The sequence below is a fragment of the Acinonyx jubatus genome, chromosome E4 (genome assembly GCF_027475565.1).
Source record: "Acinonyx jubatus isolate Ajub_Pintada_27869175 chromosome E4, VMU_Ajub_asm_v1.0, whole genome shotgun sequence".
Taxonomy (NCBI): Eukaryota; Metazoa; Chordata; class Mammalia; order Carnivora; family Felidae; genus Acinonyx; species Acinonyx jubatus.
The window spans coordinates 67,626,680-67,647,222 of record NC_069395.1 but is presented as its reverse complement, the minus strand read 5'-3'; the positions used below and the strand labels follow the sequence as shown (position 1 = coordinate 67,647,222).

The 20,543-nt window shown below is 52.0% G+C and overlaps 1 protein-coding gene and 1 long non-coding RNA gene across 3 annotated transcripts in view; one reads left to right on the top strand and one right to left on the bottom strand.

The window, feature by feature from the left end:
* The first annotated feature begins 14,903 nt into the window (after positions 1–14,903).
* Positions 14,904–20,543, top strand: part of FBXO28 (F-box protein 28) — a 30,013-nt gene continuing 24,373 nt past the window's right edge. The window contains exon 1 of one of the 2 annotated variants that reach the window (XM_027046348.2): positions 14,904–15,209. In XM_027046348.2, the coding sequence (XP_026902149.1) occupies positions 14,943–15,209 (267 nt within the window). In that variant the 5' untranslated portion in view covers positions 14,904–14,942. Of the gene's footprint in view, positions 15,210–15,708; positions 16,278–20,543 lie in introns of those variants that run through there. The other variant, XM_053209857.1, reaches the window with a different exon arrangement.
* LOC106983180 (uncharacterized) lies at positions 17,103–19,927 on the bottom strand. The gene is made up of 3 exons (XR_008293396.1): positions 18,773–19,927; positions 18,309–18,399; positions 17,103–17,911 (listed from the first exon to the last, which is right to left on the bottom strand). It is a non-coding gene; the product is annotated as an uncharacterized LOC106983180 (long non-coding RNA).

Below are 20,543 nucleotides of genomic sequence, written 5' to 3'. Positions count from 1 at the left end.
TTGCTTTATTCTGTTTTTCCATATGTGTGTTGTTTTTCAGTTTCTGTTGTAATTCCAGTTAGTTGGCCTACAGTGTACTATGAGTTTCAGACGCACAATCTGCGATTCCATGCTTCCATACATCACTCGGCGCTCCTCACAAGCCAGCGCCCTCCTTAATCCCCGTCCCCACCACCTCCCCCCTGGGGCCCGGCAGTGTGTTCTCTGTAGTTAAGGGTCTGTTTCTTGGTCTGTCTCCCTTTTATCCTTTGCTTCTTTCTCGTGTCTTACATTCCGCGCATCTGCGTCATCATGCGCTATTTGTCTTTCTCTGGTTGACTTATTTCACTTAGCATAATACTCTTTATCTCCATCCACGTCGTGGCAAATGGCAAGATTTCCTTCTGTCTGATGGCTGAGCAGCGTTCCCCGGGTATACATACGCTGCTTCTTTATCTGGTCATCGGTCCGCGGACACTTGGGCTGCTGCCGATGGTGCTACAGGAAACATCGGGGTGGGGAAGCTATGGTCTTCAGGAGCACTAAGGTAAGCGGGATGGCAGTGTAGGGGGAGGGGGAGGTGACGGAAGAAGGAACCGGATAGGAACACAGAGACTCCTACGGTTGGAGGGGAAGGGACCCCGAGTCTTCGGTTCCTGCCCACCCTAAGCCAAGGGTAAGGGCGAGAGCCCCGCCTAGGCCCCTATCCAGGGACGTGGCCCAAGTTGTGCTAGGCTCAGTGCCGGGAGTAAGGTCCCAGGGGAGGTGGTGTTCGTGTATTCATGCCCGATGTGTGACCACAAGAGCCTGTCAGATCAACAATGAGGACCTATACAGCAGGGGAGTCAAGAGAAAGAACAAAAGACAAACCAGGGGTGATGGCTCGAGGCCAGGTCCTCGAATGGAACGTACTCTCTTTTCCGGGCAACAGCCTCACCAGACGGCGAGGGTGGCAGGGTTCCTCAACGCCCCATCCGCACTGGACCCCACCTTGTCCTCCGCTCATCGTGTCCACCCAGCCTGTAAGAAAAGGTCCTTGCCTGCTCGTTTCGCCTTGAACTCTGCAAGTGCACACTGCGTCAGAGTCCGGCCCAGAAGGTTACTAGCTCAGCCACAGGGTCCAACACAGGCCCGCCTCACATGAGCCCTCCTCGCCCACCTCCTGTGCTGAGAGGATTTCTTAGAACCACCGTTCTGCCACATCCTGCCCCAACCCATGGGACAAAAACGTCCTGGGATAAGAATGTCACGGTTTGCCAAGCCCCTTTGGGATAATGGGCCGCTGGCAGCCCCATCCGAGGGGACGGTTTCTTTACCTCTGATCCCACCTCATGTCCTTCGTCCCAGCATCTCAGGACAGGGAATCTGAACGATGCTCAAGGACGGTGGCATTTTGTAACACGGCCAAAGATCAAGGCACCTTCAAAGAGGTGACACTTCCTGATTTCCTCCAGAGGCTCAGCACCTGAACAGGACAGGCATCTTGCTCTTCAGAAGCCCTTCTCTCTGCCCCCCATGTCCTGAGATGCATTTGAACCTAGTGGGGGGCGGGGGTCTGCATCGCAACTGCTAGTTTGGAAGGATCCCCGGGCACCCCGAGCCTGCAGCTCTCGCCGCCTCGTCTTGGCCCCCACTCCGCGCCTCCGGTCCTGTGGTCCAGCCTCCGCTGCTGGGATTTTCTGTTTCGGCACGTGATCACTTGGCTTTGCGCCCTGACCCCCCTTCGCTGCCTAACCTGACACCTGCTTCCACTACCAGTGCCCTAAAACATGCCCCCTTCTGTGGAGACGGGACCATGACCAGGGAACAACAAAGACATCCAAAACGCTGCGTGTCGTGCTTCTATACAAAGTTTGCGGGCGTTTCTTGTTTTGAAAGCTGCGGAACCATTCTGGCTCGTTGTTTGTGTATGGCTTGGGACTCCAAGCCAGGGTATCGCATTAGATGAAGGCTAGAGAAACAGGAAGCGGTTATTAATGAGCCCCATCATCCGCAGAACCAGAATTTCTGCCAAAGACCCTAAGGCAGGAGTCTCTGGTTAGTCTGGAGTCAGAACCACTTTTGTCCCTGGAATATGGAGATCGGGATTGATTCGGGGGATGACCTCCCCCCCAGACCTGCCATGGCTCACACTGCCGACGGCTCCACTAGGCACTGCTTGCTGCCTGCCCTGCGGACAGAGCGGTGGTGCTGAGCCCTCCACGGTTGATGAGCTGCCCGCGCCCATCCAATGACTAATAAACAAACACCCCTCGCTCTGCATCATTATTACACAATCTAGTCCCTTGGACAGCTGTCAATGTGCCGTGTGAGGACTCAAGGCATCCGGGGATCTAGGAGACAGGTTTTGTCTCGAAAAGAATCGCAGACACAAATTTAGGAAGAAAATAAAAGTGGAAGTATTTCCCAAAAGCTGGGTAACCCATTCCCCTCAAAGCTTTATGAAAATCACTAAAGTAGGGGCCAGCGCCTCAAAGTCAGGGGAAAATAAAGAAAAAGTGTTCTTGGTTAACCAACCAGAAACTCCGAGTTCCAGAAGCACTATGAACTTGAGTCACGATCATACAATCTGAAAGCCCAGCTCCTCACAGATTAGGGGGGTGGGAGAGTGGGATAAATACAGACGATCCAACCGCGTTCCCGAGAAATGGGTGTGGACACAAATAATAAGACGCCTAGGAATAAACCTATGAAGGGTTAGGGCTAGGGTTAGGGTTAATAAGGGTTGATAATAGGGTTAATAATAAGACACCTAGGGGTGGCACCTGGGTGGCTCAGTCGGTTGGGCGTCAGACTTCGGCTCGGGTCATGATCTCGCGGTCCGTGAGTTCGAGCCCCGCGTCGGGCTCTGTGCTGACAGCTCAGAGCCTGGAGCCTGTGTCGGATTCTCTCTCTCTGACCTTCCCCCATTCATGCTCTGTCTCTCTCTGTCTCAGAAATGAATAAACATTAAAAAAAAATTTAAAAAAAAGACACCTAGGAATAAACCTACAAAGAGGTGAAAAGACCTATATTCTGAGAACCGTAAAACACGGATGGAAGAAATTGAAGGCAACACAAAGAAATGGAAGACGTCCCATGCTCATGGACTGCAGGAGACACAATGCTGGTCCCCAGAGGGGAGGTGGTGGGGGTGGGGATTGAGGAGGGCGCTTGCTGTGCTGAGCACAGGGTGAGGCAGGGAAGTGCTGAATCACTAGACTGTGCACCTGAAACTAATATAGCGAACACTGTGTTCACTATACTGGAATTAAAATAAAACACTTAAAAAAACAAAAACCCAAACAAACAAACAAAAAAGAAATAGGTGTAGGACTTATTTACGATAAAGACCCTCAGAGCTTCCGATTTGGTGGCTCTCGGGTGGGAATCTTCGTTATTAACCAATGTTCCAGATGCTTCTGATCCAGGATCCTGACCAGCTTGGGGACGCGCTGAGCCAGGGCAACAGGCAGCAGGGCAGGCTGTGGGTAGCTTTGCCAGGACTCACGCGGAACCTTCAAATAGCAACCTGTCTTGCTGTCTTGCGCGTCAGCTCTCACCGCCCTGCACCGAAAGCTTCTGGGAGAAGCAGCGAGCGGGGGACCCCGAGGCGCACGCTTCAGTTTGCTCTACGGTTGATCCGCCACATGAGAAGGAGAACTATGGGAGCACCTATGGGGAAAACGACCGTGAGAGGGACAGGGTGGCAGGGGTACAAGAGGCCAGGGTGACGGCATCCAGGAGTCAGGAGGACACCGTCAACGGTGAGGTGACAACTGTCCAGGGTCCACATTTGCCTTTGCAAGGACCTGGGTTTTCCCTGAGTGGGTGGACACAAGCGGGGGGCCGTGGTCGGCCTCAGGCTGGCGACGGCACTGTGGCTGCTGGTTAGGACACCCAGAAAAGACGCCGGGGAGCGTGGGGGGACCCCCGGCTGAGAGGCTGTCTCAACAAGGCAGGAGGCGATGGGGCAGGGAGGCAGGATCTTCGGAACGGGTCTGCAGGTGGGGCCTACGGGGCTCGCTGACAGATTCGACGTGGGCCGTGAGAGAGAGGAATCGGGAATGACTTCAACCAAGGGTGTGGGGTCTCTTTCTCGGGTGTCAGAAGTGCTCCGAGATTGACTGGTGACGGTTGCCCCGCTCTGCGAATACCCTGAAAGCCACTTTATGTGGGGGAATCGTATGAAATTCAAACCGTATCGTAATAAAATTGTGTTTGTTTTTTGAAAGGATGACTTCAAGTTTGGGGGCCTGAGTGACGGAAGGGTGAGACCTCATTAATGCAGATGAGGACGTCTGTGGAAAGGTCTGGTGGGGCTCAGCGGGGGACACGGCAGTTTGGGGCTCAGGTGCCTGTTAGATGAGATGGAGACGTTCCTCAGGCTGTTGGATATTTGACTCTCAGGTTCACAAGAGTGGACTGGGCTGGAGATACACTCGTTTTAAAGGCACTGGGTAAGATCAGCAACTATAGACCATAAAGAGAGGAAGTCCAAGGACTGAGCCCCGAGGAAGCCAATGTTAAGGGATCGGGGGACAAAGAGAGACTGGTGGGTCAACGGAAACCCGGACGGCAGGTGACCTGAAGGCCGGTGCACAGAGTGTCCTCAAGAGAGCAGAGCAATCAGCAGCCTCAAATGCTGCTGACGAGTCAGGTAAGATGGGGACTGAAAATTGGCGGTTGGGTTCGGTGATGCGTAGGCCCTGAAGAACCTCAGTAAGGCTGGAGTGAAATCCCGATTGGGGCAGGATCGAGAGAGAGCACGAGAAGCACAGCCACAGGCCCTTTGGAGAGGTTTTGCCGGGAGGGTATGGCGGGAGGGGGCAGTGGCTGGAAGGGTAGGTGAGGCCCAGAGTCGTCTTCTAGGGCGGGAAGAACGGTGCGTGAGTGTGTCCGACACACCGGGCGAAGAGAGAAATTGTGAACGTGAGACAGGACGCTTGCCGAGCGAGTGCTTGAGCACAGGAGACAAGGCGGGCGGAGCAGGTGCGAGGTCGGCCACACTGGGAGCCCGCCACGCTCGGCCAAGGAGCAAAAGAGGGCAGGTGCCGGTCAGCACAGAGAGGACAGGAGCTGCTCAGAGGCCGGGGCACCACCGATTGGGGAGGGGCTGGGACGGGGCGTTGAAGGTCTGGGAACAGAAGGGAGGGTGTGAAGTAATCACCCAGAAAGACGGAGGAGGGAGGAACCTGGGGACGCACGATGACTGCAGGTGCAGGGCATCGAGAACGAGATGTGGGAACGGTCAGGGGGCGCCCGGCCGGCTCAGCCGGTGGGGCGGGCGTGGGTTTGAGCCCCACGTCGGGAGTAGAGAGGACTTAAATAAATAAAACTTAAAAACAAAGCGACACCAGTCAGCACAGTTGCTGGCAGCCAGGCTGGCCCTGTAACGCGGGGCGAGGGAAGCAGGGTGTTGGCGCTGTGTGTTAACCCCGTTTTAGCGAGAAGCTCCACAAAACCTGGGCTGCCGGGAGAAGTGGGGTGGGGGGGTGAGGCAGGAGGCTTCCAGAGCAGGACGGGGCGGGGGGGGGGGGGGCGGGTCCTGGGGTCAGAAGATTGTCAGCATCCAGGTAAGAGACACAGCAAACCGCAAAGACGGAAAGAGGAGGCCAGAGACACGCTTGGGACATGTTTGAAGCACAAAGAGTTGCAGGCAGAGAAAGCGAGTGCCCGCGAGCAGCTAAGACCCAAGGGAGGCTCGTTGAGAGTGAAGCGACGTGAGGTCCTGTTCTTTGTTTGTGTCTTATGAAGCTTGGGTGGGGGCGGGGGGGGGGCTTCTCCAATCTGGGGGAGGGTCTTCCCCTCGCAGGGTCAGCACAGTCCTAGAGAGGACTTTGGGACGCAGACCAGCCCATCCAGACTGCATCTGCACACTTTCGTCAGCCCCCGCCGCAGTTCGGAAGACTGTCCCCACGCCCCGAATCACCCCAGAGTCGGTCCTAGATGACTAGTCCGTCCTGTGACCCAGGGCCGCTGAGACTGTTCAAACTGTCCAATCCTACAACCAGCCCATCCTGCTTCACCTGTTCCTCCCCGTGAAGGCTCTGGGCCAGACTCCCTGTTCCCCTGCCCCCCACTCCCCCTGCCCCCCACTCCTCCTGCCCTGCCTCTACCTGGCACACCCCTTCCTGCAGGTGTGGAGCCTTCCTCCCAGGGGTTGTCTCTGTGTCTGTTGTCCTACTCTACCTGATGAACACAAAATCCTGGGCACATTTAAAAACAGGATGCAGAGGGAATTAGGGCATCTGGAAAAGTCATCGGCCCGTGGTGACCATTCCATAAATTAGAGCTATTGTTATAATTCTCAGGATGCCTCAAATCAGACTCATTTTCTCTTCTCCCATCCCCAACCTGAGCCTCTCCCCGTAACCCTCGCCTCCCTCAATGACGTATCCACCGTCCCGTTGCTGAGGGTGTGTGACAGTATTATCTTTAACTTCTCCGGTACCTTATTTCTAGCACCCAATCGTTAAGTACGGCCAGTTTGTTTCAGTCCGGTCAACTTGAACGATTTCTCTTTTCCACCTTGAAAATCATTGTTCTAATTCACATCCAAAATCTTATTTTTCCCTGACCACGATGCCGTCCTCCTAACCGGGATCCTTTCCATACCAACCCTCTGCCTTCCAATCTGTCCCCAGAATTACTGCCCCAGACACACAACTGAGTCATTCCTCTACCGCTACGGGCTCCCGACGGCCCACAGCGATCTCCCTCAAGTGTTTGCGGACTGGTGGTCAGAGACAGGCTGCCTCAGGGAACAAGAGGGGGCTGTGGGGGCCGTGGGGGGCTTTGGGGGGCAAGTCTTGGGCCTTCCCCCTGCTTGGGCAGGAAAGATCTGTTAGGCTGTATTCAGGTTCCCAAAAGATCTTCACTGTAAAAACAGGATTTCCCTACTATATCAGTCTGAGTCCAACAAAGAGACAGAAGCCAACAGTAACTTGAACAGGGAGAGTCTAATACCCCTCCATGGAGGGAAGGTGTGTACAAAATGGTCTCCAAAGGCAGGAGGAGCCATAAGACAGAATGAAAAGGCCGATAAATCCAGCTTGTGAACCTTTATTTATTTTTGAGCGAGAGACAGAGTGCAAGCAGGGGAAGGGCAGAGAGAGAGGGAGACACCGAATCCGAAGCAGGCTCCAGGCTCTGAGCTGTCAGCACAGAGCCTGATGTGGGGCTCGAACCCACCAACCACGACCTCATGACCTGAGCTGAAGTCGGATGCTTAACCGGCTGAACCACCCAGGCGCCCCTGGAGAAATGGTTTATTAAGGGGACTTAAGTTTTGGGCAGTCACCAGTGAGTAGGTCTCCGTACCCCACCTCCCTCAGGACCTGCTTTTAGAGCTGGAGGCTGGGAGGACGCCGGGGGGCCACGGGAAGGGGTCGGGGGAGACGGTCACAGTCAGATCTCCAGGCCTCGAGGGTAGACGTAGGGGTGCGGGTGAACAAAAGGAAAGAGTGGGGGCAGGGGCCGGTGCTCTGGATGGTCGCGGTCACCAGAAGGGATTTGTTCGAGATGGCGTTAGTCCGGCTTACACAAACACCACAGCGGCAGATCGGAACAAGAAGAGACTGGCTAGCCAGCAGGAAAGAGAACTCTAAAGAATACATTTGTGTATTCTTTACACAAATGTAAGGAGTGGGCACAGCCCCTGAGCTAAGACACAGCCTCCGAGGAAGGGGATCCCTCAGGGCTGAGCCCCAGAGCTTGCTGGAGGGCACAGCTGTGGCTCAGGGGTCGCAGGGCATCGCTGGGGGGCTGTGCTGACAGGTGGACAGGACTTGCTAGAAATCCGCCTCGCTCTCCAGGATGCCAGGGAAGGCTGCTCTTGGGGAGCCCCCCGTCCCCAGCTATTTCTCTACAGACCATTCATGGGAGCAGGGGTGCAGGGGAGGCCACTGACGGACCGGGCCCTGGAGTTGGCATGGCTCCATTGTGCGTTCCAACGGCTCTCCAGAAAGGAAGGATATTTAAAGGGCCTGAATCTGTCTTCACAAAGCAGGCGAAAAAAAAAAAAAGTGATTTTGGAGCTCAGAGGCAATACATTGAAAACTGGCACAAGGATTTTAAAAGAATTAAGAACTAAAGCAATCGCCACTGGTCTAGGGAATTAAAGCCCCAAATCCTGGGCACACGTGCAGGTACCTCCCTCATCTTCCAGCCGCTTACACAGTTCATGCCCTTTGCTCCTACTGTCCCTTTTTCTTTGAAATGTCCTCACATCCTCCTTCGCTTTTTCACTGACAAACCCCTGCGAGTTCCCCGACGCCGTCATCCTTCGAGGCCCAGCTCAACCGCCACCGCTTCCGTGAAGCTCTCCCTGATGCTTCGGCTCAGAACTGACAACCGCTACTCACACGTTGTCGTCGGTTTTTGTCTGCACACTTCACTAGTGGCTGGAGGGCGCAGCTAGCTGAATCACTGGGTCTCAAGAACAGAGAACAGTCTGAGAGACTCAACCTATCTTTCCGAACGTACGATGTTGGGAAGACGGTGTGTGAGGAGCCCCCCTTCCGGCCTGCCAGGTCAGTGGGGCCGGTTCAGCGTATCCATGGGACGATCACCTCCGCAACCAGGTCACTTCCTCTTGAAGGCGGGCGGGGGGGACACTATCTTGGTGTCTCCCCAGGGCCTTATCCATTTAGTAACCAATATCCACTTGCTGATTTGAACTCGGGTGGGCTATCTTTCCACAGCGGCAAAGCTTTAAATTAAAAAGAGTGCGTCTAATGACAGAATCCTGAGCATTAGCCATGGCAGGAAACTTCCCACGTCATCACATAGTGGGTCTTAAAAAAGATACTTAAAGAAGAACAAAGTTGGAGGCTTCGCAATTCTTGATTTCAAAATGTATTCCAAAACTATACTAACCATGACACTGCAGAGTGTGGTCCTCACGTAAAGACAGACATACAGACCGAAGAAATAGAGACAGCCCAGAAATTAACCCTCACATATATGGTCAAATGATCTCTGCCAAGGGCACCAAGACTAACCACTGGACGGAGGGCAGGGTCTTCAGCAAATGGTTCTGGGAAAACCGGACAAACACAAACACGAGAACGACACTGGACCCCCACCTCGCTTTGCTTACAAACATTAACTCAAAACAGATCAAAAACCTAAATGAAAGATCTAAAACTATAACTCCTTAGAGAAAATCATGGAGGAAAGCTTCATGACATTGGATGTGGCAATGATCTCTTGCCTACGACACCAAGAGCACAGGCAACAAAAAGAAAACTAGATAAATGGGACAACATCAAACTGTCAAACTTCTGTGCATCTAAGGACAGTCAACAGGGTGACAAGGTAACCCACAGAATGGGAGAAAAGATTCGCAAATCACATACATACCTGATGAGGGGCTAAGATCCAGAATATATAAAGAAGTCACACAACTCAACAACAACCATGAAATACACAGACCAATTAAAACTGGACAAAGTTCCAGAGATGATATACAAATGGCCAATAAACATCTGAAAAGACGCTCACCAACACAAACAGTTCAGGAAATGCAGATCAAAACCACAAGGAGGTATTACCTCACGCTGACTAAAATGGCTACTGTCCAGAAAATTACAAGCGTTGGCAAGGATGGAGAGATACTGGAAACTTGTGCACTGCTGGTGGGAAAGTAAAATTAAAATAGTGTATCCGAGGGGTGTCTGGGTGGCTCAGTCGAGCTCTGCGCTGACCGTGCGGAGCCTGCTTGGGATCCTCTCTCTCTGTGCCCCTCCCCCACGCGTGCTGTCCCTGTCTCTCTCAAAATAAATAAATATACTTTAAAAAAATTATAAAAAGAGAAATGGTTAAGATGGTAAATTGTGTTATGTGACTTTTTACTATAATTAAAAAGGAGAGGGGCGCCTGGGTGGCTCAGTCTGGTAAGCATCGGGCTTCGGCTCAGGTCATGATCTCGTGGTTGGTGAGTTCGAGCCCCGCGTCGGGTTCTGTGCTGACAGATCGGAGCCTGGGGCCTGCTTCGGGTTCCGTGTCTCCCCATCTCTCTCTTTGCCCCTACCCCGCTCACGCTCTGTCACTCTCAAAAAATGAATGAACATTAAAAAAACGTTTTTAAAAGGAGAAAAAATAGTTAATTACAATCTACAGAAACACTCAAACCTCTTTCAAGTTAGTCTATGGGCTCACCCTTCTTTCTCCACATTATAAACCTGTTCAAACATAGGAAAAACAACATCTGGTTTTAGTTTCCTCTTTTTCACATATAAAGCCCTTCTTCCCGTGGAGGGGCCATCGCTTAGCTCGCCCATCACCAAGACCCACTGCACCGGACCCAACACACCCTGACCAGGAAGGCAGATGGAAAAGGGAGGCCAAGATAACGCCCGCTGTCTGCGTTACAATAAATTGACTCAACCGTCTTTAAGCTGAGGAATTCGAAACTCCACCCATTTGCTGTATCTGCTCATCCTCATACTTGAGACAACCGGCTTGCAAAGGTCCTCCAGTACTTTGCTGGCATAAAACCTCATTTAGAACCCCCAACTCCTACAAGTTCAAATATTTGTTGTAGTTACAAGTTATTTGTTTTGATTGGGGAGGATCTTCAAAGCGAGCATTGATTTCAATAATTGAAACAAAAAAACTGTATGTTTTGAAATTTTCTCTATTAAAAAAAATGTGGGTGGCTCAGTCTATCGAGCATTGGACTCTGTTTCCGCTCAGCTCACGATCTCAGGGTTCGTGAGTTTGAGCCCCGAGTCGGACTCCGTGCCGACGGTGTGAAGCCTGCTTGGGATTCTGTCTCTGTCTCTCTCTGCCCCTCCCCCATTCACGCTCTCTCTCTCTCTCTCTCTCTCTCTCTCTCTCTCTCTCTAAAAATAAATAAAAAAAAAATGTATAGGGAATATAAGGCCACCAGATGCAATATACATAAACAGAGGACAGTTTGAATGAGCTTGCTGGCAGAAAGTGTTAAATTGTTTGCAAAGTTTTATTCTGTTGTGCTGATCCGTGATCACCTGCCCCAGGTTAACCAGTTGGCCACAGGTGGAAAGGGAATAGAATGCTTTTCGCACACCCCTTTCAAGCAAAACAAAACTGCATGCAACTAGTGAATTTAAAAACCAGACAAATTAAATTAGGAAGTGATAATTCACCTTTTAAAGGATTTTCTATGCGTTTCCTTTATAATGAGAGTTCCCACAATGTATTTAAAGCATAATTCTATTTATAGGGGTCCAATTTCAATCCAATCTATTTTTTTAATGTTTACTTATTTTTGAGAGAGAGAGAGAGCGCATGCGCGAGCGAGCAGGGGAGTGGCAGAGAGAGATGGAGAGAGAGAATCCCAAGCAGACCCTGTGCTGTCAGCGCAGAGCCCGCCTCGGGGCCAATTCCATGAACTGGGAGATCATGACCAGAGCCAAGTCAGACGCTTAACCAGGTGCCCCCCAAGCCAACCTATTAACAAAGTATCAAATTTTACTAAAACAGGGTAGAAAATAAATTTCAGACCAATTTGTAATTGGTTCTATGGAGAGCAATATGCCAGGCAGAAAGTGAAATTATAATCTGTTAGGGGAGATGAAACAAACATCATAAATTTGTAAATGTATCAGAAACATTTTGGCATAAAGCATTCACTGATGCCACCGTGCCCTGGAGGTGGGGCGGGGTGGGGCAGAAAGAAAGAAAGAACTACAAAGGGTTTCACAATCTGCAACAAGATAGGTGCCCACAATGGGGAAAGTGGGCCAAGTCGGCCAGGCCAACCACCACCCCCTCCCGTTAATCTCCTTGCTTTAGTTGACCCCCTTTTCCAAAGCCTGTTTACTCACTTAGCTTTTCCTGCAGTTTCCGCATCTACTACACAATAGTTAGATTCCAAACCAGAGCTGCAAAACAAAGAACATACTGGAGACTTTTGAGACCCAGAACAAGGATCAGAAAGCTTCAAAAATTAGTCATTTATGCACCCTTATCTTTGTTATAGGATGAGGATACAAAAGTATGGAAATATTAAGTGCTAACCTTAAAAATAGGAGTCAGTTACTTTACCAGTGAAAGTAACTGATTGTTACTACCAGTAAAGTAACTGACTGTTATTTGGGAATAACAGAGAATTGCGGTTGCGGACAGGCCCGCTTTGGCAAAAACCATAGGCAAGTTCAACAAAGAGGAGAGGAACGTTATTTTACGGACAAGAAGGAGGAAGCTGGGAGGGGTTGTTGTTGTTTTTTTTATAATTTTTTTTTTAACATTTATTTATTTTTGAGACAGAGAGAGAGCATGAACAGGGGAGGGTCAGAGAAAGAGGGAGCCACAGAATCTGAAACAGGCTCCAGGCTCCGAGCTGTCAGCACAGAGCCCGACGCGGGGCTCGAACCCACGGACCGCGAGATCATGACCTGAGTCGGACGCTTAACCGACTGAGCCACCCAGGCGCCCCTGGGAGGGGTTGTTTTGAACCAAAGTCCACTGGAGAAGCAGTGGGGTTGAGGGTGATGGTGGTTTCTCAGTGGCTGAGCTGTGGGGGGGGGGGGGGGGGGGGGAAGCGGGGCAGGTATCTCTTCTCGGAGGAGATGCCCACACATCTTCCCCATGGGGCCTGGAATTCATGATGCTTTCCTGTTGGGTCTGTAATTGACAGTTCTTCCTGTGATTGACCTTGAGCGGTACAGCTCCCCCTTCCAGGCTCCCCTTCTGCATCCAGAATCTGCTTTAGGGATGTTTCCCTTTATTAATTTTCACACATACACACACCCTTTAAATTTTTTTTAATTTTGAAATAATTGCAAGACAGTACAAGGAACTCTTGTAAACTCTTCATCCAGATTCGCCACTTGTTAACATTTATGGTATTTGCTTTGTTAATCTCCTCTATCTATTGAACCATTTGAGAGCAGGTTGAGATATGGCCCTCTACCCCTAAAACTTCAATGTGTATTTCCTAAGAAGAACATTTTCTTACGAGATCACAATTATCCAAATCAAAAAATGAAATATGATTACATTATCTAATACATAGCCCATATTCAAATTTTGCCAACTGTCACAATAATGTTCTTTAGAGCTATTTTTCCTAATCCAGGATCACCCGTTAATTTAGTTATTTTATCTCCTTAGTCCCTTTTAATCTGGCACAAATCCTTAGTCTTTGTCTTTGATGACAATACTGTTTTTACAGAGCACTGATCAATTATCCAGATTTGCCTACCTCAAATAAAGGTTATGCCTTTTTTTTCTTTTTTGCAGGAATGTTATGTTGTGTCACATCCTCAGGAGGTACATGATGTCCATTCCTCCCATAACTCCTGATAGTAATACTGATGATTTGGATACGGTAGTGGCCACCAAATTTCTCTATTGTAAACTTCTTTTTTATCTTTGCGATGAACATGTAACTTGTGGGCAATTATTTTGAGACTACCTAAATATTAGATTCCACATCCCACCTTTACTTTCTCAGCTTAGTATTTTTTTGATGATTCCCGCCTAAATCAACTTCAAATGTTTATTTATTTATTTTCAGAGACAGAGAGCAAGAGAATGAGTCCCAAGCAGCCTCCGCCAACCCAGGGCTCCATCCCACCACCCTGAGACCATGACCTGAGTCAGAGGCTTAACGGATTGAGCCACTCAAGCCCCCCTAAATCAAGTTTTTAATTTAGATATAATTCATATATTCTAAAAATCACTTTAACATTTCAGGGTACTCACAAGGCTGTGCTTCCTCTATCTCAGACTCTGAAGCGCCTTCATCCCCGGCCTCACAGGACGCATCTTCCTCCCCTCTGCTCCCCAAGTCCCCGCTCCTCCATCCCCCGCTCCTTCTTCCTCACCCCAGCAGGACCCTGGCCGCAGCAGGAAGCAGTTCCCTCCCCCACATCCCCCCCCCAGCCCTGCACACATCTCCCCCAGCCCATTACCCAGCAGGACGGCCCCGCACCCCACCATCACCCAGCAGCACCCCGGCCTTGCACCCCGCCATCACCCAGCAGGACGGCCCCGCACCCCACCATCACCCAGCAGCACCCCGGCCCCGCACCCTTCATCACCCAGCAGTAACCCGGCCCCACACCCCCAGTCACCCAACATGCCGGCCCTGCACCCGCCATCACCTAGCAGCATCCCGGCCCCGCACCCCCCATCACCCAGCAGGACGGCCCCGTACCCGCCATCACCCAGCAGCACCTTGGCCCCGCACCCCCCCATCACCCAGCAGCACCCCGGCCCCGCACCCCGCCATCACCCAACAGCACCCCGGCCCCGCACCCCCATCACCCAGCAGTACCCCGGCCCCCACACCCCCTATCACCCAACAGGACGGCCCCGCACCCGCCGTCACCCAGCAGCACCCCGGCCCCGCAACCCCCCCCCCCCCATTACCCAGCAGCACCCCAGGCCCACAGCAGGAAGCAGCTCCCTCTCCTGCATCCCCTCCGTCTTCCCCCTTCCCCGCCCCCTCCGCGCCACGGACTAGGCTGCAGACTTCCAGAAGGGTGTTGTCCCTTGGACCTGGTTTCTGTCATTTAGCTTGATGTCGTCAAGATTCTTCCACTTGCTGGTTGTAATCAGTACCTCACTCCTGTTACCTGCCTAAACGAATCACTCCTGGGTCCGCGGAAACCACGACTCTGAGCCGCGTCCCACCTGCACTCAGGCGACACTGTGGCCACCGTCCCGCGTCTGGGGGCGCGCCAAGAAACGCGCTCCGGGGGACAGCACTTCAACCGGCCGGGCTCCCTCGCGCTCCGGCCCTGGGCGGCTTCGGGTCGCCTTCCCGGGGCGGACACGGCCCGACCCCGCCTCCCCGCCGCGAAGACCTGCGACCTCCCCGGCGACCTCCGCGGCGACCTCCGCGGCGACCTCCGCGGCGACCTCCGCGCGTCCCCGCGCAGGCTCCGCCCCTCCGGCGCCCCGCCCCGCCCCGCGCCCAGGCGGAAGTGACGCACCGGAAGCGCCCCTGGGCCCCTTGCAGTGGGGGAAGGCATCAAACCCCCAAGATGGCGGCGGCGTCGGAGGAGCGGATGGCCGAGGAAGGAGGCGGCGGCCACGGCAACGGCGGCCCCTGTGCGGCCGCCGGCTCTGCCCAGCGCCTGCCGCCCCCGCCCCCGGCCCCGGCCCCGCAGCCGGGCTCCCAGGCGCCCCCGGCCCCGCCGCTGGCTCCCGACCAGCTGCCTCAGAACAACACGCTGGTGGCGCTGCCCATCGTAGCCATCGAGAACATCCTCAGCTTTATGTCCTACGACGAAATTAGCCAGCTCCGCCTGGTGAGGCCCCCGCGGGACCCCCGTCGCCCCCTCCGCCGGCCGCGGTCTGGGGAGGGGGCGGAGAGGCGAGCGCGTCCCCGGGGAGGGAGGCGCAGCCGGCTCCGGGACGCGGAGTCCGGGCGCCGGTCAGCGGGGTCGCCCCCCTTCCTGCCGCGGGGTCGGGACGGCGGGGCCCGGGAAGCGGGGCGGGAGTTGGGCGTCCCGCCGCCGCCGCGCCCGAGCGCCGACCTCGCGGCTCCGGTCGCCGCCTTTTGTGCCCCACCTTCCAGCCCCCCGGCCGGGCCGCGCCAGGTTCGGCTCGTCGGTGGGGATCACGCACTGTGCCCCCCTCCGCTCCCTAGGTTTCCCTGCTGGTCAGGCCTCCCCCACCCCGGTGGGCGCCCGGAGGGGCGGGAACGCGACCCGGCACCCCCCTCCTCCGGCTGGGCCTCGCCCCGACCCTCCCCACCCCCGGGCCGCGCCGGGTCTCCCGGCCGTTTCCTAACTAGTGACCCCGGGCCCCCGGCCGCCGGCTCTGGGGGACGCCGTGCCCCCTCCCACCCCCCCCCCCCCCCCCGGAGCCGCGGAGGTTCCGCGATCTGTGCCGTCAGGACCCTACCGCGCGCCGAGCTTCGGCCGAGGGCTTGACGAACGGCTCAGTTGAGGGAGAGGTTGTGCTTCCTGTCGGTGGGTTTGTCTCCAAGTGGGAAGGAGGTTGAAGGAGGTGGACATTTTGAAGGGACTGCAGACCGGTTCTGTGTCGACGCGAAATCCGGGCTCGGGGTGGCTTCTGAGAGGACAAAGACGGACTTCTGGATGCGCTGTGCGCGGCAGCTTCCCGTCGACCGGCCGCGTTCACACCTGCAGCTCCGGCTTGGCCATGACCGCGCTGTGGGAGGGAGACCAGACTTCTCAAAGGAAAGTGGACGAATTTTGATTCAGACCGACGGCCGGTGTTCTTTCTCGCCAACCCGGGCTGCAGGGCGGAGAATTCTTCCGCTGGAAAGTGCTGTTTCAAAACTGGTTGTCCCCGAGTTCCCAGAGCATGGCACCCTGGAAGTCCCTGTGGAATCTCCAGCATTCCCTCGGGTTGGTAAAACATGGTGTCCGATCAGGCTTCCTGCCGTCCTGTCTTGTGTCTGCGGGTCGAGCCTCTGAGCCAGACAATGGCTCTGTAGAGCTTGGCGCCGTCACACTTCTGTAGGTGTGGAGGACACTGGGTTCCTTTCTCAGTCGTTCACTTTTTTAGAAATTAAAAGCATTTTTAAAGGGGGGGGGGGACTAGCTTCTTACGGGACAGAGTTAAAATGCATCCCAGTTTATTGACAAATGACATCTTTCCAGTGAAATACTGAGCTGCATTCTTAAGCAGTCACTGTCCCAAGCTTTTAAGGATACGATTTGTGGTCTCAAACAAGGATTTTTCATAGGGAGTCCCTTACCGTCCCCTGCCCCACCATCACCCCCACCCCCATCCCAAAAGGTTCTGCAGCCAATTTTATGTCTCAAAGAGGGGTGTTTTTTCCCTCTGGTTTAGTAATGAGGAAATTCCTTTGTTTACTTAAGATCAGTAGATGATTCTTAGATTAAGTGGATAATCTTTTGTGGGGATTTGGAAATGTCTTTGGTTTTAGAGTCATTGGTTTGGTGTCCTAAGGCACAATTCAGGTAGCATTATAAAAGAAAGATGTTCTTTCTTGCCACTAGATGTCAGCATTAATTTAGTTGTGGTCTTTATGAAATTGGCAGTCTAGAAGCTGTGTGGTGGGTGCAGGGGGTGCCTGACGTGCCCTTTCTAGCCAAGTGGCCGTTTGTACCTAAAGAACTGTTTGCCAGAAACTCCAAGAACTTCAGTGTGGGTGCTGTTATCTGGAGCATCAGTTTCTTAGCTCCTTTCATTTCTAAGTGTGTGGAGTTGGTTTGTTTGTTTGTTTCATGGAATTAAGGCTGGATATGCTTTGAAGAGGGCGATATTAATTAAGAACAGAATTAGCTTCCGTAAAGCTAAATGTCAACTACCCAGCGGTTGATGTTGGGATATTTGGGGTTTTTCTTCCTTCCCAGGTTACTTGCCTTACTAGGACCTCAACTGTAACTGTTAGCACCTAAATTAGGGAACAGGCACAAAAGATTTGCTCTCAAAACGTTGAAATTGCTAAAATAACATTCTCGAATTCTCTGTGCACTTTGGTTGGTGTAGTCTTTGCTTCCTGTGACCACGAATAATTTAAATTTGACTCCACAGTCTGGCTACTTCCAAGGGATTGTGCAAATAGCCTGTTGAATTGTTGGGGCTTCCCTGCCATTGACTGTTACTCCAAAAATATGCCCAGAGCCTGGAAATCCTGGTTACACAGAAATAGTTCTTTAAATATTTAACTCTTCCAACATACTTAAAATTATTTGGCCAAATAGAACTTTTGAAATGGCAAAACTTGTACTTTGAGTTGTTTTTCCAGTAGATCAGACAGATTTGTGCTGATGCAGCTTTAGACCGTCACCTAGGCCCCCTTGACAAGTTTGAGAGTTTTTGAAACAAGTAGCAAAGGTTAAGAAGTGAGTTCCTGCCCTGTTAGGGAGCATGTCTAAGCCAGGCTTGAGCGCAGAGCTCCGACTGGTGAGCACGGTGTTCTCACTCACTGAATCACAAATGTGGCAGGCATTTTCAAAGATGTTTTAGCGAGATCCTAGGAGTTTTTTCCTGTGCGGTTTGAGCGTAGCTCCTGTAAATTTAATGGAATCCTATTAGCGGTTCAGGTCATAAGTACGACTAAAGGTTAAATTCAGAAGGCTTGCTCGTTATCTAGAAGGAAATTTTTCGGTAGGTAACCAAATGCAGACATACTTTATCCCAAGGTATTGCCTTAGACACTCTAGCTACTTAAATCTGTTCCCCGTTTATAGTTCCTTTTCCAGCTTTTGTTCAAATATGCTAGAAAAGTGTAGTCACAGAGAAGGTTGATTGGTAGAAAATACAAAGGAAAATGAGAAAGTTATTCTTTATTTTTTAATAGCCAAGCTGTTTTCCTCATCTCTGTTGTTCTGTAACTTTTTTTTTTTTTTTTTTAAATCCGGGACATCTTTACACTCTTAAAAGTTATTGAGAACCTAAGAGCTTACCTTAGAAAATTCTAGAAGACGCAGGAACACAGGAATAGACAGTACATACTTCATCAACTGTCAAAAAATGTTATCACGTGTCCTGTTGCCTCTGGAAAAGTCCACTGTATGTTATAAAAGAACGAGAGTAAAAGTGGCAAGTTACATCTTGGTATTAGGAAAATAGTTTGTCCTCACAGACTCTCAAAAGGATCTTGGGGATCCCAGGGGTCCCTAGAGCACACTTGGAGAACCACTGCTCTTTGTTGCGGTGTTACAGAGAATATATTCTTTGTATTGCTGATTTGTGGCTCCCCCCTCCCCATCTCATCATTAGGTTATTTTTATTACCAGGTACTTAAGTACAGGTACGTGATTATAACATGCGGGGGACAATTCATTATTCCTGAAGATTCTAGTCTGAAAGAGGGTTTCAGTCAGTAAGCCTGCCCGCAGGATCCTGAAAACAGAAGGAGCATACTTACAAGGCGGCAGATAACAAGTGCAAAGATGATAAATACAAGAATGTTGAGGTTATTCAGGAGAGGCTTCCTCAAGATGAGTTTTTGTCCAGTTAGTAACAGTGAAAGAACGTTCCTGGCGGAAGCAAAAATGACATACAGTGTGACGAAGTGCTTGGAGCAGGGTGACTAATCAGAGCAGCAAGAGGATTGTGTGGCGTGTCATATGACCTACGGCAATGGTCAGGCTCCCCCTCCCTTTGCCCTTTTTCATGTCACAGACCAGCCAGATTTAAGAAGCTGTTTGAGAAGCTCCAGCGTGGACAACTTTTGAGGGGGGGGGGGGGCAGGTGAAGACATCAGGAAACAACCCGCACCCCTTCGTGTCATCATTTCCTGACCGGGGCCAGAGGCACCTGCGCGCCCCACATGTAGGGTGTATGGGTTCTCGCGGGGTGGGAGAAGGTGCTAGCTTCAAAGGATGGCCTGTGCGTACAGTCCAATCTCTTGACGTTTGAGACTAGGAGCAAAAGATCACCTTTGCAAGAGGTTTCTCCCGGGCACCTCCTTCCAGCGTCTTCCACGAAGGTTGATTGAAACCAGCATTGGGGCACCTGGGTGGCTCAGTCAGTTGGGCGTCCGACTTCGGCTCAGGTCACGATCTCACGTCCGTGGGTTCGAGCCCTGCATCAGGCTTTGGGCTGATGGCTCAGAGCCTGGAGCCTGCTTCCGATTCTGTGTCTCCCTCTCTCTCTGCCCCTCCCCCGTTCATGCTCTGTCTCTCTCTGTCCCAAAAATAAATAAACGTTAAAAAAAAAAATTTAAAAAAAAATGAAACCAGCATCGTCGAGCTGTTGGGTTTCCCAGATACCCCAGTCCTGCAAGCACGCCTCTTCTGTCCGCAGCCGCTCCTGCCTGTCTTCGGGGTACACCGTCCTGTTAGCACCTCGGGAAAGCCTCTGGGATTCTTGCCTGAACTTGACCCCCTCCTGTTCCTCGGAGTTCCCCCTACAACACTGCTGCTCTTGCGTGTTGTGTTGGAATTGTCTCCGGAAGGGCCGGTCGGGCACTGAATTTAGGCTTCTTATACCCTTTCATCAGGGATCCTTCATAGTCTGTGATTCTGTATCGGTATTCAATATTTGTTGAATAAATGAAATCGTTTTCTCTCTCTCTCTCTTTTTTAAGTTTTTTACTTACTTTGAGAGAGAGGGAGGGAGAGAATCCCAAGCAGGCTCTGCACTGTCAGCAAAGGGCCCAATGCGGGGCTCGGCCTCACAAACCGTGAGATCATGACCTGGGCCAAAACCAAGAGTCAGACGCTTAACCAGCTGAGCCACGCAGGCGCCCCTGAATCGTTCTGAAAAGCACTTCGCTGCCCTGTGTGACGAACACAACATAAATGTTGTTGTGAGGGGAATGTATTTTCTGTACAAATTATAGCAGAGCTGAAACGTGAGCTGCTTCGTATTTACCTCCAACAGACAAGATGAGAAAATGTTTTAATTTAGGAGCATTTTAAGAAGCTTGAGTGAAAAATTGTCTTTTTTTTTTTTAACGTTTATTTATTTTTTAAAGAGAGAGAGTGCGTAAGCAGGGGACGGCAGAGAGGGAGGGAGACGCAGAATCCGAAGCAGGCTCCAGGCTCCGAGCTGTCCGCACAGAGCCCGATGCGGGACTCGAACCCACGAACTGTGAGATCATGACCTGAGCAAAAGCCGGACACTTAACCCGCTGAGCCCCCCAGGCGCCCAGAAAAATACTCTTAATGATAACAAACATTGATAAGATGATA